The sequence below is a fragment of the Miscanthus floridulus genome, chromosome 9 (assembly GCF_019320115.1).
Source record: "Miscanthus floridulus cultivar M001 chromosome 9, ASM1932011v1, whole genome shotgun sequence".
NCBI classification, from domain to species: Eukaryota; Viridiplantae; Streptophyta; class Magnoliopsida; order Poales; family Poaceae; genus Miscanthus; species Miscanthus floridulus.
In genome coordinates, this window is record NC_089588.1 from 114,678,453 (window position 1) to 114,694,653 (window position 16,201).

A 16,201-nucleotide genomic window follows, 5' to 3' on the forward strand; every position below is an offset into this window, starting at 1 on the left:
TATTATTAATAATATAATGGTGTTCAGAGTCTATTGAATCAATGAGCATATGTTTCTAATTTTTAGGAGAATTTCTAGGATTTATCATTTGTTTTCTAAGGGGTCTTATGGAAATTTATGTGGAGGTTCCATTAGGACCTAAAGTTAGAATTTCTAGGATTTATTTTTTCCCCTGGCGCGGTAAGTTATATAATTTCTTGTTGCATCCTTATTTCGACACCATGAATCTATAGTTTAGTTTTCAAATTTTAATTAGTTTTTGATTTTTTTATCCACATGTTAAGTTTAAAATCTAGAGCTTATTGTATCTTTTATTTTATTGAAAATATTATAGGTCCTATGTTTTCTTAATTCTTATTACAATGGTATAAATAGTCATCTTAGATTGCACATATTACTCATCGTTTTGAATTTGTTATATCATAGAATATATATGAAGTAGGATTGTTTTATAAAACAGAGCGCTTAATTTTAAATTACCAATATTGATATGATATGATATAATCAAAATGTATAAACTTATTTAAAATAACAATTATGAAATTTATTATCATGTAGTACTAGTAAAAACATGAAGTAAATTTAAGTGTCATTGCTATGGGGTTTGTTAAGGGAACATTTTCCATGCTTGATAAGCTATTAAAATAAATATTCATCCTAATGTCTACAAATTTATTAATTTGGTCTACATTGTGTAATGTAGCATTTTGCTTACTTTTAACTTTACAGTGGTATTTCCTATTTGGTTCTATTTTTAGTACATTACAATATCACCAGGGAAGTTACAGTTGGTTGGGAGCTAAATTGGCATATCCTTTGTCGGATTCCCTTGAACAGTGAATCAGAATGAATGTTTACCGGGAATGAGCCCTAGCTCAGACGGCATTCGCTCCAGCCGGTCGTCCATGTTTCCCATAGGGGTTTTCTCCTAATTTTTCAGGATGTCACATGCCTCCCACGGATGGACCACAATTGTCGTATCTCTGAGCCGTGTTCTTCAAGACTTAGGTATAGGTTGTAGGTCCAGTGTGTGTGTATGGTGTGTGGTGTGAGTTTAGATACTACAACTTGTATTCGAAGGTTACCTTGTATTCGAAGGTTGAGGCAATCAAAAAAAAAAGAATGGTTGTTTACCATTTTTTTTTAAAAGATCGTCTGCTTATGTACTCATGCATACTGCCTCATTATGCCTGTGGATGAATAGCAGCAAAGTAAGCATGACCATTCAAAGTGAGTATTGTAGCATCCACCAGGCCCAAGATTTGCTCAATTCCTCCTACGACCGCCTGCTGCCCTTCTTTCCTCCCTTCCAACATCAGCATGAGATCGACAACACATGATTTTTGGGTAATATTAATTGAAGTCAATTTTTTTAAAAATAGCAATCTTGGTGTAACTTTTTTATTATTAGTTTTGTAAAGTAATAATTGCATGCAGAAGTTGGTGCTCCATTTTGGTATATGTATCCAATGTACATGAGTATATTGGCTGAGATGTACCTTTGCACTAACCTCTATTTCCGTTCTTTAGTAATTTGACTATCAGTTTGTAAATTTTTCTATAAACAGAGTTTGCTGCATCTGAAATAAACAGTTGTGCTCTGTTGCAGGAAGGAGGATCTTGAACTTGTTGTTTTGGTTTTATAGTTGGCAAGGAATGAGTCAAAATGCAAATGTATATTCCTTCCTCATATAGTCATTATCAGGCCCCGTCCCTCCTGGTAAGGCTTGCAATATTTTGTGGATTATGAACCAAGGTCGCTTGGATGATATCTACTTCCAATTGTTCATACTCTATGTTGTGAGGGATGTTGAATTTCTGATTTTAATACTATGTGAGGTTTCTTCTTGGCTAAAGGGCATTGCTGTTTCCCATGTGAAATGATAGAACCTATTGTATGGTGGATTCATTGCTTCTCACTATATTCTCACAGTATTGCATATGAAAATTTCTTTATAGAATCTTCTTAAACATGCAGACGAGTAAATGTCGTATTGCAGCTTTATAGTCACATTTGAGTAATTTTCATGTGTAAGAGAATGTCATATTGTAGCTTTATAAACATATTTGATCAATCCCTTTGTTAAGTTTGTGCTTTCTCAATTTGTGCTAACTTCCCTTCATAGATTAGAATTCAAAATTGAAGTATGTTGGTCAATGGATTGGCTGGCTCGGGTGGCCGGCGCAGGCGCGGCCCCTGGCTCGGAGGCCGACGTGGGGGCAGTCCGGTGAGAGGAGCGTTGTGTCCCCAGTGGTCCAGCCTGAGCCAGCGAGAGGAGCGGGAGCGTGGGACGAGGTAGTCCTCCTGTGCGACATTGCGGGTGGAGGCCACAACCGCCGGGATGAGGCGCGTGTGGTGGAGGTTGTCTCCTTTTAAATGTATTGTTCCATGAAGTAACCTATTATGTTCTTGTTTACTGAATGTCTACATCTTTAGTGGAAAATTTATTCTCTTCCATTGTCATTAAATTACGGTAGTCGATAGATGATTAGCTGATTCTCTTCGATTGTTGATATTGTCACAGCATACAACATTTAAAATGAACCAAGTACTTGATATTGTATAATTGCAACAAACAAGTCTGTTGACAATTCTCTTTTCAGTTGTTGTATTTTGAGCTTGAGGACAATGGTGGATTTAGCCTTTTAGTTATTTGATTTGTCTGGTTATGTGCTGCCGTAGCGTTAGCACGGGTATTATACTAGTCCCCCAAGTTCCCCACTCTAGAAACTCTCCTTTCTTGCCCTTTTTGGTGGATTTCGTGGTTTCTGAGATGTTGTTGTTTGGTTTCGGTGCTAGGGAAAGTATTTAGGGATGCCCTTTAACAAATTTCTCACGGGCACCTCAAACATACGATTTTCAGTTTTCTTGTTAAAACTCGAATTTGAGAGAGGAAAAAAATCAAAGTTCTTGTTGAAGCCCAAGTATTTTTGCAAGATCTCTTGGGACTACTTTCACCGTGGGGTAGGCAAGCAACGTATGAAATTTTACAGATTTTATAGGTTGTTCGCTTGGGTATTGCCTTTTTCTCTAAAATCTCCCAAGCTGAAATCTGCCAAAACCGGCTTAGCTGGGTTTGGATATAGGCTCAGCCCATTTTTCCAAACAGGCTTAGCTAGATAAGAAAGTAGGCCAAACCGGCCTTTATCCTGACTTGGCGTAATTATTAAAGAGCACACAAACAAGTATGTGGAAATGTTGTAACTAAAGAGCTCAAGTATGGAGGTACGAAAAAGCTTAAGAGATGAGGTGATGTATCCTTACCAAAATGTAATTTTAAGTCCACGTCAAAGCTCCACCGAGGTATGCTCCCTGTCACCAAGCCTTCTCTTGGTCTGGTGTTAGACTTGCCACAAAGACTGATGCCGACCAAAACAAGTGCCGCAGGACTCCTCGAACACCTTGGCCATGACCACTGTCAATAGTATTATCAGTGAACCACAATGGTCCCAAGGTTCTGACAGCGCAAATGTTATCTTCTCTCAGGTGACGTGGAACTCTTCTCGAGAGTGGTAAGCCATGTTTGCTGCACCTCATGTCCTCCCTAATCCGATCCGTTGACATGCATGCCAGCATTGTCAATTGGAGTGTTATTAATTACTCCGTCTGTCGTGACTCAGAACATTAGGCTTTCTTTAGTGGCAAATCGCTATTTAGATTTCAGCATAACCATCCTATAACACCAACTCGGTGATGTAGTATATGGGTGCCTACTACATGGAATATTGAGTGAGCCACACCGTGATTAAAGATGGAGTATAGTTAGCGAGATCTCGGTATCACTGTGGGCATGTTTGGGACAGTGGTCGTGGACCACGCGGTGCGGTATAGGAACCGCGAGGGTCGAGCCGCGGTACAAGAAACTCGTGGTGTAGTTCATTTTTGTGATTTCTCTGCCGTGTGCGGTGGAAACAATCATCGTGGCCGCAGGCTGTTTGGCGTGATTATTGGATTCTTTTCGCCGCCGCCGCAGGATACGCAGTCCCAACACGCCCTTTGTCTCTTTTTCCTCCTTCGATTGAAACTGTGAGCTCCACTTGAAGTTTTCATCAAATGGCTTCCTCATGCCATTTGATCTCCAAGCCGGGCATCTCCATTCGGCTATAAACCATGCTTGCACCAGCACCACAGCGTCCACATGCATCACACCACACAGCATCTCCGTTCCCCTAACTGCTTCTTCTTCCTCTCTTCCGATCCACAGCTCGATCGATAGAGCTTTGCTGCATTGCTTTCGACAGATACTGAAATTTTACCTGCTAGCTAGCTTGGTCAGTAACGATCATCAAATCAACAGAAATGGGCAGCCTTTCCACCAACCCATCCGCCATGGCCGCTGCGTTCGCTGCCGACAGCGAGCGCTTCGAGCCGCTGAACGCCGACGACGTCCGCTCCTACCTCCACAAGGCCGTGGACTTCGTCTACGACTACTACAAGTCCGTGGAGTCCCTCCCCGTGCTCCCGGGCGTCGAGCCGGGCTACCTGGTCCGCCAGCTCAAGTCGGCCGCCACGCCGCCAAACGCCGCCGCGCCGTTCGACGTCGCCATGCACGAGCTCCGCGAGGCCGTAGTGCCGGGGACCACGCACTGGGCCAGCCCCAACTTCTTCGCCTTCTTCCCCGCGACCAACAGCGCCGCGGCCATCGCCGGGGAGCTCGTCGCCTCCGCGATGAACACCGTCGGGTTCACCTGGCAGGCCAACCCCGCCGCCGCGGAGCTGGAGGCGCTCGCGCTCGACTGGCTCGCGCAGCTCCTCCTCCTCCCGGACAGCTTCATGAACCGCCGCACCAGCGCTGGCACCGCCGCTGGGCGAGGCACGGGCACCACAGGCGGCGGCGTCATCCTCGGCACCACCAGCGAGGCGATGCTGGTGACGCTCGTGGCGGCCCGCGACGCCGCGCTGCGCCGGAGCGGCTCGGACGGCATGGCCGGGATCACGCGGCTGACGGTGTACGCGCCCGACCAGACGCACTCCACCTTCTTCAAGGCGTGCCGCCTCGCGGGCTTCGACCCGGCCAACGTCCGGTCCATCCCCACCGGCGCGGACACCGACTACGCGCTCGACCCGGCGAGGCTGCTGGAGGCAATGCGGCGCGACGCCGACGCCGGGCTGGTGCCGACGTACGTGTGCGTCACGGTCGGCACGACGTCGTCGAACGCGGTCGACCCCGTGGGCGCCGCGGCCGACGCCGCGGCCGCGTTCGGCGCGTGGGTTCACGTCGACGCTGCGTACGCCGGCAGCGCGTGCATCTGCCCGGAGTTCCGGCACCACCTGGACGGCGTGGAGCGCGTGGACTCCGTCAGCCTGAGCCCGCACAAGTGGCTGCTCACGTGCCTCGACTGCACCTGCCTGTGGGTGCGCGACACGCGGCGTCTCACCGAGTCCCTGGAGACCCGCCCGGAGTACCTGCGGAACGACGCCAGCGAGTCCGGCGCCGTCACCGACCTCAAGGATATGCAGGTCGGCGTCGGCCGCCGCTTCCGCGGGCTCAAGCTCTGGATGGTCATGCGCACCTACGGCGCCGCCAAGCTCCGGCAGCACATCCGCAGCGACGTCGCCATGGCGAAGATGTTCGAGGAGTGCGTGCGCGCCGACGACCGGTTCGAGGTCGTCGTTCCGAGGAACTTCGCGCTCGTCTGCTGCAGGATCAGGCCGAGTGCCACCGCCGGCATGACGGAGGAGGACGCCGAGGCGGCTAACCGGGAGCTCATGGAGCGGCTGAACCGGAGCGGGAGGATGTTCCTGGCCAACACCATGATCGGTGGCAAGTTCGTGCTGAGGTTCGCGGTGGGTTCGACGCTACAGGAGGAGAGGCACGTGCGGAGCGCGTGGGATCTCATTAAGATGACCACCACCGAGATCATAAAGGGAAAGATGGATTAAGGCCGTTCATTGACCTTGTTCTTCTTCTTTTTAGGAGTTAGTTACAATGGTCCCTAGAAGTGATTGCCCTGTTTAGCAGATCTCTAGTTCTAGAAAATCTAGAGCTGATTCTTCGTAGCTCTAGGAAATCTTAGATGTGGAGCTGCAGTCATGTTAAGTGCATTTATATAACTCATTTTGTACATTGTTTAGATCAGATCTAAATATTGAAACTACTTTCACTTAGTCTACAAACTGTAGCTCCAACATAATACAAACTGTAGCTCCAACATAGATCTCGGAGCTAGAGCTCGGGGAAACGGGCCTTAAGACTGTTCTTATAGCTCTAGACCTCTAGCTCATGCAACGGTGGACAAAAGGAGCTGAATTTGGCGAAGCCTTTCAACTGAATTCGTGGTACTCGTACAACTTACGACAACTATTGTCACCTGGTCAAACCGCCGGTATCAATGTGTCTATTTCCACTGAAGGTTGACTGAAGCAACCACTAGAAGAGATAGGCACTTCTACGCGGCGAGTCGCCAGTAGAGATAGACCTATTTACACTAGCGGCATGGTTATGTGAACGCCAGGACAAATGTGTTACACTAAAGGTTGGTACAACCAGCTAACAACACCATTTCTATATAAATTGCTTCTTCCCTAACATATACTAGCTTCCAGGCCGGTCAAGCCATCTTTAAATGTTTGACTCCTTGATATTCATTTCCTGGAGAGAATTGCCAAATATAAGGGAAGGGAAGGGGTTTGATATTCATTTCCTCAAGAGAATTGCTTAAGAGGTAAGTTTATGGCTAACCAATGTCTTTTTAGAATTCTCTCCATAATTTGTGGCTTAATTGGAGCTGGTCAGCTAGTTTTTTTCATGGTCTGTACAAAGAACGAATGCCATTTCACTATTTTTTACACCATATTATCCAAAATTTGTTGAATTGAGTAGCTTCACTTGTTTTTTTCTCAATTATATATCATCAAATTCATAAGAATGGATGCTGTGACTACCATCCATGATTGGTGAATAGTTTTGATCTAGATCTAGATCTAGATGCACTACTATAAATAGTATTTCAAGAGATAAACTCCCTAATTAAGAAAGGCGGGCATCTTAGTCAGCTCAATAAATGGTCAGCCAGATATCATGCGAATATCCACCTCTGTTAACCATTTCTAGAGACGGGCATCACCACCTCTTTAGTCGATTATTTATAGAGTTCGTCATCTTAGGATGCCCACCTCTATTAATTGATTAAGAAAGGCGGACTTGTTAAGATGTCCGACTCTAAATTTTGTTATTACCAGAGGTGGGTATTGCTAGGATTCCCCTCTAGAAATTGAGTTAATAGAGGTGGCACTCTTAAGAGCCCCACCACTAGAAATAGTTGCATTATGTGATGATTATTGTTTACTAAATTAAAGGCTAGCTGTTTCTAATCTTTTGAAAATTCTAGGACTTGAGTTTTATTCTATCACTTCCCGTACGACACTACTAGCGCCCGGACGTCCAAATGGATGGAAGCGTCCGGACGCCCATGGCTGCAGTCCGTTTCTGCGCTTGACGCTGCTGCTCCCAGGAAACTGCACCCCACTTCGTGCCTCTGTCCGGATTGCCCGCGCCCCCTGTGCTTGCCGCCTGTGCGTGCTGCGCGGGGATGCCTGCGCCCTTGGCGCCATCGCCCTCCGCTTTCCGCGCCCGCTGTTGAGTAGCGCTCCATCCCTCTACTCCCCACGAGCATGCATGATGCCTAAGCAGCTGTAGCAAGGGGTTGTGGCAAGGTGGTCACATTGCAACATGATGTTCAACATCCTGATCTATTTTTGAAATACTCAGATAAAACTTGTAACATACGAACGAAATAGCTGAAACATTTTCAACAAGTGTTTGAAACACTTGCAAAACACTTGAAAACTCTTGAAAAAAACCATTGCAAACATATGTAACAACCAGATAAAACACTTGCAACATACGTGTGGAACATATGCAATATCCAGACGAAACACTTACAATGAACATCTGTAAAAACAAATTAAACATTTAGAACAAACACTTGAAACATACATATATGGCGATTGTAACATGTGTAACATCACGATCTACTTTTGCAACATCAAGATGAAACACTTGTAATATCCAGATGAAACATCTAAAACACTTGAAACACAAGCTTGCAACATGCGCTACGTAATGTCACCTTGTTGCTTGGACGAGGTAACCGAGCAGCGTGGCCATGCTGGCGAAGGAGAGCGCCGCGACGGCCAGGATTTCCACACACCGAGGTCGAGGTCCCTGCTAGGGAGGTCCGCATTGTTGAGCGCCCAGAGGAAGTCGTCGTTGTTGTCCCTCGCGCCGCCGAAGACGTCTGACTCATTGACCATATGCCGGCATCGACGAGGTTTTGTAGGAGTGGGCGCGGCGTGGCAGCAGACGTGGCGAGCAGTGGTGATGCGGAGTGGGGCGGGCGCCGACGAGGTTCTGTAGGAGGAGTCGGCGCAGCGTGGTGGCAGATGTAGCGCGCAGCGGCGAGGCGAAGTGTGGCGGGCGTCCGATGCGGTGAAGCCGCGACAAGCGAAAGCGAATGTGGATTTATGTCGATGGGATTGTGTCATGGGGTAGAGATGGAGGAGAAAGCGTAGAGGGAAGAAGGCCGATTGCATGTTGGGCCTGGTCGCTACGCACCCAGGAATAGGGGCGTCCGGATGCACACGTCTGGACGGACGCCCTAATCATAGCATTACCACATCTCGTAAGGGTACTGATAAAAAAAACTTATCGAAAGGATTAGGATTAACGTGGAGCCTCATCTAAACCTCTACTTGTAATAGCAAGATGTTAGTATGAGCAGGAATATGCTTTTACCAGCTGGTTGTTAGTTTTATTTCAATTGAAGGATGTTGCCAAGATGTTTGACTTTGCATAGTAGTAAGGCAGTGACATCTTCTTCACAACTTCACTCCCACCAATATTTAAGCCAGAGAAGGTGGACAGGTGGTGGCAAGATCCACCATCACTGTATACATCACCACTACCCAAAGAGCAATGAGCATGACGGTGAGAAAGTGCTCACCCATGGGCCATGGTCGTCAGGCCACCTTCGGATCCGGAGCCGGCAATGTCGAGGGGCACCATAAAACTCTCGTCCTTTGTCAAGGGTCTGTACTGTTGGAACCGGTGGTGACCACCGAGTTCACGATCTTGGAGCTGGCTTGCAGCCGGCCCGGCTCGTTACCACGAGCCTGCGCTCCCACAGGTCCCAGGTCCACCGGAGCTGACAACATATAAGGCCTTTGGGCCTTCTCAACCCAAAAGACTAGCCTGATAGGTGGGGGCTTCTTCCGCCTTATATGTTGTGCTCCCCCACCATTGCTACACGATGTGGGATTAAACCCCACATCGTGTAGCGATGGTGGGGGAGCACAACATATAAGGTGAGAGAACCCTCACCTATCAGACTAGTCTTTTGGGTTGAGAAGGCCCAAAGGCCTTATATGTTGTCAGCTTCAGTAGACCTGGGACCTGTGGGAGCGCAGGCTCGTGGTAACGAGCCAGGCCGGCTGTAAGCCAGCTCCAAGATCGTGAACTCGGTGGTCACCACCGGTTCCAACAATTGGTATCAGAGCCGGTACCCATGGTCAGAAAAGCTAAACCCAATAAAAAAATCTCGAGCGTCACATATGGCGGGGACACCCCGATGTGTGACTAAGGGAGAGATTGTTGGGGTTTAGTCCCACATCGTGTAGCGATGGTGGGGGAGCACAACATATAAGGCGGAAGAAGCCCCCACCTATCAGGCTAGTCTTTTGGGTTGAGAAGGCCCAAAGGCCTTATATGTTGTCAGCTCCGGTGGACCTGGGACCTGTGGGAGCGCAGGCTCGTGTAACGAGCCGGGCCGGCTGCAAGCCAGCTCCAAGATCGTGAACTCGGTGGTCACCACCGGTTCCAACATGTACAAGGTGTCAGCCACAACATTGCTTGTGTTCAAGGATCCAATCCACAACGCTGCTGAGTGCCGAGACCATACGCAGCGCATTGTCCCGTGCACTGGTCCACTACTACCCTTTCGCCGGTCGAACTGTCGCCGGAGACGACAGTGACGACGACGACGACGTCTACATCAAGTGTGGCCGCGAGGGCGTGGCGTTTGTAGCCGCATCCACCGACCTCGCCGTGAAGGAGGTCATATGCTTGCACCGGTCACCCGGCTCAAGGAAGCTTCTAGACGAACTTGCTGTGTACTATCCAGCTGACTTGCCCTGCGGCGGCCCAAGTGCGCCATTGCTGCTGGTGCAGGTAAGGATGAAAACGGAACGGAAATATCCCGAACCGAACCGCATCATTTTCTATATTTAATCCGACCGAATCCGTATTTTCTTGTTCGACTTTACCGTTTTCGCTTTCGCATTTGAGATGTTTCGTATTTCGAATGTAAAAGTAGAAAACGGTTTACACATTTTTTCGACCGTTTTCTACTTTTCTACTTTTAATTTGAAATGTTCCGAATTCAAAATTCGGTTTAAACCGAATTTGGCCAACTGCACAGGCCATACAGCCCAATTACAGGCTGCTCACCACGCAGCTGTGTTCTTTCTACCGGTGGCTAGCTGCCCTCTCTTATAGACGACGCCCAACCTCATCTCTCTTATTATGTATTTGGTCGTGCACTTATTTAATGCTATGCACTTGAACTAGATCATGCACTTGAACTAGATCATGCACTTGTTAGTTGTGAACTTGTTATGTATTTGGTCGTGCACTTGTTTAATGCTATGCACTTTGGGTCAGTATTTCGTATTGAATTTTCGCATACCGACCGTGTTCGACATAATTCCGCTCGAATTGGTTCGTTTTCGAAATTCTAGATATTCCGTAAGTTCGTGTTCGTTTTCGTGTCCGGCTTGTCCGCTTTCGCTTTCGCTTTCGTATTTCAAATGTAAAAGTAGAAAACGGTTGAGGAGTTTTTCGACCGAGTTCGACCGTTTTCATCCTTAGGTGCAGGTGATGGAGTTCTCGTGCGTCGGTTTCGCTCGGGGTGACCTGGAACCATGGCGTCGCCGACGGCGCCGGGATGGCGCAGTTCCTGAAGGCCGTCGGCGAGCTCGCCACCGGGATGCCATCGCCGTCGGTGGCTCCGGCCAGGTGGGACGACACACTCCCGAGCCTCCCTCCCTCCGTCCTCCAAGCACAAGAGCATCTGCTGAGCATGGATCCGGTGAACGACGGCCTTGCTGTTCTCAACGTCACCGTCCCCTCGAGATTGGTGAACCGCATCAGAGCTGACTTTAGCAGCAGGTTCAGTGTCCGGCCGTGCACCACGTTCGAGACAGTCGTCGCCGTCCTGTGGCAGTGCCGCACATGTACGATCCGGCTGGACCCCGAGACCCCAGTCCTGCTCGTGTTTCTAGCTAGCGTGCACAAGCATGTGGGTGTGAAGAGAGGCTACTACGGCAACTGCATCGTCGAGCAGGTGGTCCTGACGACCAGCCGAGCAGTGGCGAACGCGGACGTGGTCGACATGATCAGGCATGCCAAGGAGCAAATACCTGACCAGTTGAAGGGAAATGCAGAAGTGATGATAGGTGAGAGCTGAGTGACCTGCAAGACATGCCGCCGTTGCCGCTGCGGTGGGCTTCTTGTGCAACGGGGAAGATGGGGTCAGTGTTTTGTCGGCCTTGATCTATGCATCTCTTAGCGTTGGCAACCCCTTTTATCTTGCAATATGCAGCGACAGAAATAAAAAAAAACATGACCACAGATCTAAAGTGAAAGAATACACTAATAATTCATATTGTCCCAACAGATACAACACTTTCAAAAGCAAACTTTCCAAACTCTAGCACTGAAGTGTGCATAGATCAATCCTAAAGGTACCACATCAAAGGTGCATATATAGGTTTACAATACAACATAGCCTCTGCAATATGAATTTCAGATTTCAAATGCTAACAATAGTATGTCCAAGTTTTTTTAGATCATATAGGATAACGATGCCTTGAGAATCCTCAGAATGCTAAGAATGATTCTTGGATTCATGATTCATTTTCCACAGAAACGAGATGTACCAAGCCAACAAACTCTGATATTGCTTGTCCTCTTGTCACTGTGCTCATGACAAAATGCTCCGGGTACTTCTTGAATAGCGTCCACAGGCTGCACCATGGCCTACCAACTGCTTCAGTTGAAGAGCCTGACATGCCCTTTTGTGGTAAGTACCTGCTGACCCTGTCATGGGGCCAATTCTTACCAAAGCGTTCAAAAAGCTGCAGGTAATCAAGGGTTAGTATTCTTTTAAAAAAACTTTAGAATACTTTCACATGCCATACCATGTTAGAAACAATTATTGTACATTGTAAAAGAATCATATAATCATAGTACTGCTGTTGTGACCAAAGTTTCAAGAGTAGATGGCAGGATAATATTGGATACCACATTCAACAATATTGAGATCTTAAAATATACCCAAAACTTCAAATTGTTAATGTATATAGAGAGAGCCATTCTACTATCACCCCCAATGAAGAATAGATGTATATTTTATTTTGTATAATTTTGCACATATGGGTTTGCAACACTGCAACCGTCACTATAGTCACCGCTATATTGCAGATAATAAACATTGCCTAGAAAACATTACCACACTATGGCAGCCACTGCAACAACTAACCAAGACAAAAGGACAAATTTTACGATATTGTGCAGCATCTAACATATTTGCAAGACAAAGCCAAGTCTTGAATTTAGTTTACCATTGATCGAGTAATGATTGATAATACAACAGTTCATAATAATGTCAAATTAAATATGCCAACATATTTCCATGTTGTTTTGTATTGTATCAATGCATGATAAAAAATCCAGAATTTCTACAAAAAATAGATTTTTCTTCCATGACAAACCTCTGAATGGAGTTTTTCCATAGGCACCCATCCTTTAGGACCAGATAGGTCAGATATCAGGGCTGCAAGACATGTCGCTACAACCTTCTCTTCTTCTAGTAGGAGCTGTTCATTGTCTATTTCCTTCTCTGCACTTTGTATATCTAGCTTGCTGACTGCATAAATAAAACTAGTTAGGGATACACAAATAAAAATTTTGTATGAGAGCAGGTCAGTAGGATAATGCTCCTTTGGGTGAGTACTGCGATTTTCAAGAAGGAATTTTCTTTTCGTTATTAATTGGGCAAAGAAGTCATATTTTCCTTTTTTTTGAGTTATGACTAGATGCATTTGTGCAATCTCTTTCTTGTTTCATTTTTTCTTGTATCTTGCTACTTTTGGTTTTGATGTTTTCTCTCAGTAGGGGGGCAATCCTTCCTGCCCCCTCCAAAAAAAAGGCATAGGAAAAGTCATTCACGTTACACTTGGTTCAAAACTAATTACAGCATATTCATATTTTGTGGCCAACAAAAAGGAAGCCTTCCCATTATCAATATTCATTCTTAGTAATTAAACAATTTTTTACATCTATAATTAAAAAATAAGACAAGCCTGCACTGGCAAATGTACATTATTGCAAAGCATAAAAAAAAGAGGAAATGCCTGCCAACAATCAATATAGCAGTCAAGGTACACTTGAATTATTTGGCAAATAAACCATGTGGATAAAGTCATTTTGTTATTCCACACTTTCTGTTAGTATGCTAGAATGTAGGGAAAAAAGGAGAAAAATGGATCTAGCATAAGACTATAGCAGAGATAGCGTACCGCATCCATCAAGCGTTCCAATGGGGCCAGCATTACTGATGCCATAGCAGTTAGATATCTCCAATTCTCCAGAAAAACTACTGTTTTGTTTCACCAACTTTCCTTGCCTGTCATTGATTATTTTGGCCCCATTCTCACCATTGCTATGGCCAAAATCATTAGCATTTCGATGCCCAGGGTAATCAGCAGGGTGCAAAAGGGATGAAGATTGTGGAGGCAAGGAAGTAGTATCCCGAGCAGCAAGAGTGGCAAAGATGGAGCGAGATGGTAGGAGAAAGTAGAATTTTATTCCAGCAATCTCAATGAGGTCCTGAGAATTCAATTTAATAGGGACACTACCTGGGAGATAAGAGACCTCCCGAATGGTGCATCCATTTCTTCCAATGACTTTAATGGCAAAATGGTGGAGTTTAAAGTCATAGAATATACATGCATGGCAACGGGAAACTCGTTGGCTTCCGCATTCATATTTTGAGAGATCAAAGTCTACAGTATAGCTTTCAGTGTTGCGCCCCAAGATGACTGAGTAAGTTTGTATAAAGTACACAAAATTTTCACCCTGAAGCTTGGCAAAACCAGGCACCTTTTGACTCTGGCCAATAGATGTCACTGCAGAATTTGAGGCTGCCATCTCTGGTGTTCCTGGTAGTCAAAGAAAACATTATGTGTTTACTTTCAGTTTCTTGTATGGAGTAAATAGGTTATTTGTTAAAATACAGTATGAATGGATTATATTAGCTGAATTGCAATATATGTCTATGCAGTCTCTTGCTAGACAGCTAATTAGGTAATGATGTTAGGTGAACTAAACATTGTAAAAACATACTGATATGAGAAAAGGGTCCAAAACAACAAATTTATGCTATTAGAGAATACACTGGAGCTAACTACAGAAGTAGACTTTTTGCTTCCTTCAAATCATTCCACATAAGACATAGTGCACAGTACAAATGAAACCAATTTTCACTGTGACTTTAATATAGTTCAGTAATGTCTTTGATTTCACGAAGATACAGTTTTGGGGAACAAAAGTTCCATATTTTGTTCCAATATCTACCAGTGCTATTGATAAAAATATAAGATTATGTGTGCAATTACACTATGCTTCTTAGATCCAGACAGATACAGTGACGCTTGTATTTCCAAGTGTCTGGCCGTACGTTGCCTTATTGTGTTTTGAAGGGTAACAACTAACAGCTGACAACACTATTTTCCCCTATCATAATATGTGGATCAACCTCTAACAAGGCAAAAGATGAATGCCTTTCAAAAAATGGCATGGCCCTAAAATTATATGTTAATAGCAACTCTCTATATCAAGATTCAAAAACAGAACTGTTGGAAAAATGATATATCAAAGTAATAATGTAAAAATACATGAAGGACCACAGTTAGCCTGTGATTTTGATTATTGATAGTGATGTCTACACAATAGCCTTGAGGGTTGTGAAGCAAGGAGAGAAATAATATATACTGTACAGATCTTTTTGAACAAAAATGATGGGCTATACGAGACCATATGAGCTTATTTTCTGAAGATGGCCATGCATTCATGGAAAATAATAATAATTTATGATAAAATTTTCTATATCCATATGATAAATTTGGATCAAAACAGTCCAAAACATAGCATAGAGCAAAATTGGCATGTGCCAACTTTCTCAACATCCGGGCTGACTTTCAAGAACCAAAAGAGGTATGTAGATTTTGTACAGATTGGACAATTTTTAGTTATAATTTTTGAACTAAACCAATGTGATACCTATTTTAAGAAATGGAAATAAACTTACATTTCCAATAAAACTATGAAATAGATCATCCACAAGGTGCCAAACTGTGAATAAATAAACTTGTATGTGATTGCTCACCAGCATGTAAATGAAACTTGTGAATAAAGTGTATTGCATTTGGTACCTACAAGGTTTTCTACCCGTTGATGCAATTGAATTTTGTCCACACAACATGCAGCTCAGCATCAAGGCGATTCAACAATAATATATTCTGGCACAAGCTGATGTGTCATCAAGTTTCGCACCAGATCTGCTAGCTTTGATATGGGCTCTGCTTGGGGAGCTGTAGCTTTCCCAAAAGCTCCTCCGCCTGGAGAAGCTTTCTGTAAAAGCTCAGTAAGCTGCTATGAGGGAGCTTCTCTGCTTTTAGTGTAAAATATAGCTTTTGGAACTTTTGTCAGCTTCAAGAAGCTACCCTGTTTGGGGAGCTTCTAGCTTTTCAAGCTTTTTGGAGAAGTAAAAGCTGCTAGAAGATCTCCCAATAGGGCCACAGAATAAAAAAGGTGCACTTATGTAAATAGATATGAGCCCAAATATAGAAATTATTTTGGGGAAAACCCAACACATTCAAAACAGGCCCTACTAGAGACATGAATGCCCAAATAAACAAACTCTTGTAGTAAAAAATTTGCACAAATATGCCATCATTATACTATCTCATGTCTTCTCTTTTGAGTGAGAACACCATAGAAATGGGTCAATCAAAATAGGATTTTTTTTTCATCCCAGGTACATAATTACATGCCACTTTATCTGTGCTACAACCATCTCAACAGATACACACTTATACAAACAAAGGCAATCTCAATACTTATAAAATAGTTGCATGAAA

At 44.9% G+C, this 16,201-nt stretch overlaps 2 protein-coding genes and 1 pseudogene across 2 annotated transcripts; 2 read left to right on the forward strand and 1 right to left on the reverse strand.

The window, feature by feature from the left end:
- The first annotated feature begins 4,300 nt into the window (after nt 1-4,300).
- LOC136480633 (tryptophan decarboxylase 1-like) lies at nt 4,301-5,884 on the forward strand. The gene has a single exon (XM_066478119.1). It carries the CDS (start codon nt 4,301-4,303, stop codon nt 5,882-5,884), a length of 1,584 nt encoding a protein of 527 aa, XP_066334216.1.
- Nucleotides 5,885-9,823: 3,939 nt separating this feature from the next.
- LOC136480634 (acyl transferase 15-like) lies at nt 9,824-11,466 on the forward strand (annotated as a pseudogene).
- Nucleotides 11,467-11,905: 439 nt separating this feature from the next.
- LOC136482715 (FHA domain-containing protein FHA2-like) lies at nt 11,906-14,210 on the reverse strand. The gene is made up of 3 exons (XM_066479914.1): nt 13,583-14,210; nt 12,773-12,927; nt 11,906-12,136 (listed from the first exon to the last, which is right to left on the reverse strand). Exons 1-3 carry the CDS (start codon nt 14,208-14,210, stop codon nt 11,906-11,908), a joined length of 1,014 nt encoding a protein of 337 aa, XP_066336011.1.
- Nucleotides 14,211-16,201: the final 1,991 nt, after the last annotated feature.

Bases quoted from the DNA above. Each gene is read 5' to 3' on its own strand.
- LOC136482715 (XM_066479914.1), bottom strand. From the start codon at position 14,210: ATGGCAGCCTCAAATTCTGCAGTGACATCTATTGGCCAGAGTCAAAAG. The intron at 12,928-13,582 runs GCGGTACGCTAT...TTATTTATGCAG, and splicing joins CATTGGAACGCTTGATGGAT to TCAGCAAGCTAGATATACAA. The intron at 12,137-12,772 runs GTTTGTCATGGA...GATTACCTGCAG, and splicing joins TGGAAAAACTCCATTCAGAG to CTTTTTGAACGCTTTGGTAA.
- LOC136480633 (XM_066478119.1), top strand. From the start codon at position 4,301: ATGGGCAGCCTTTCCACCAACCCATCCGCCATGGCCGCTGCGTTCGCT.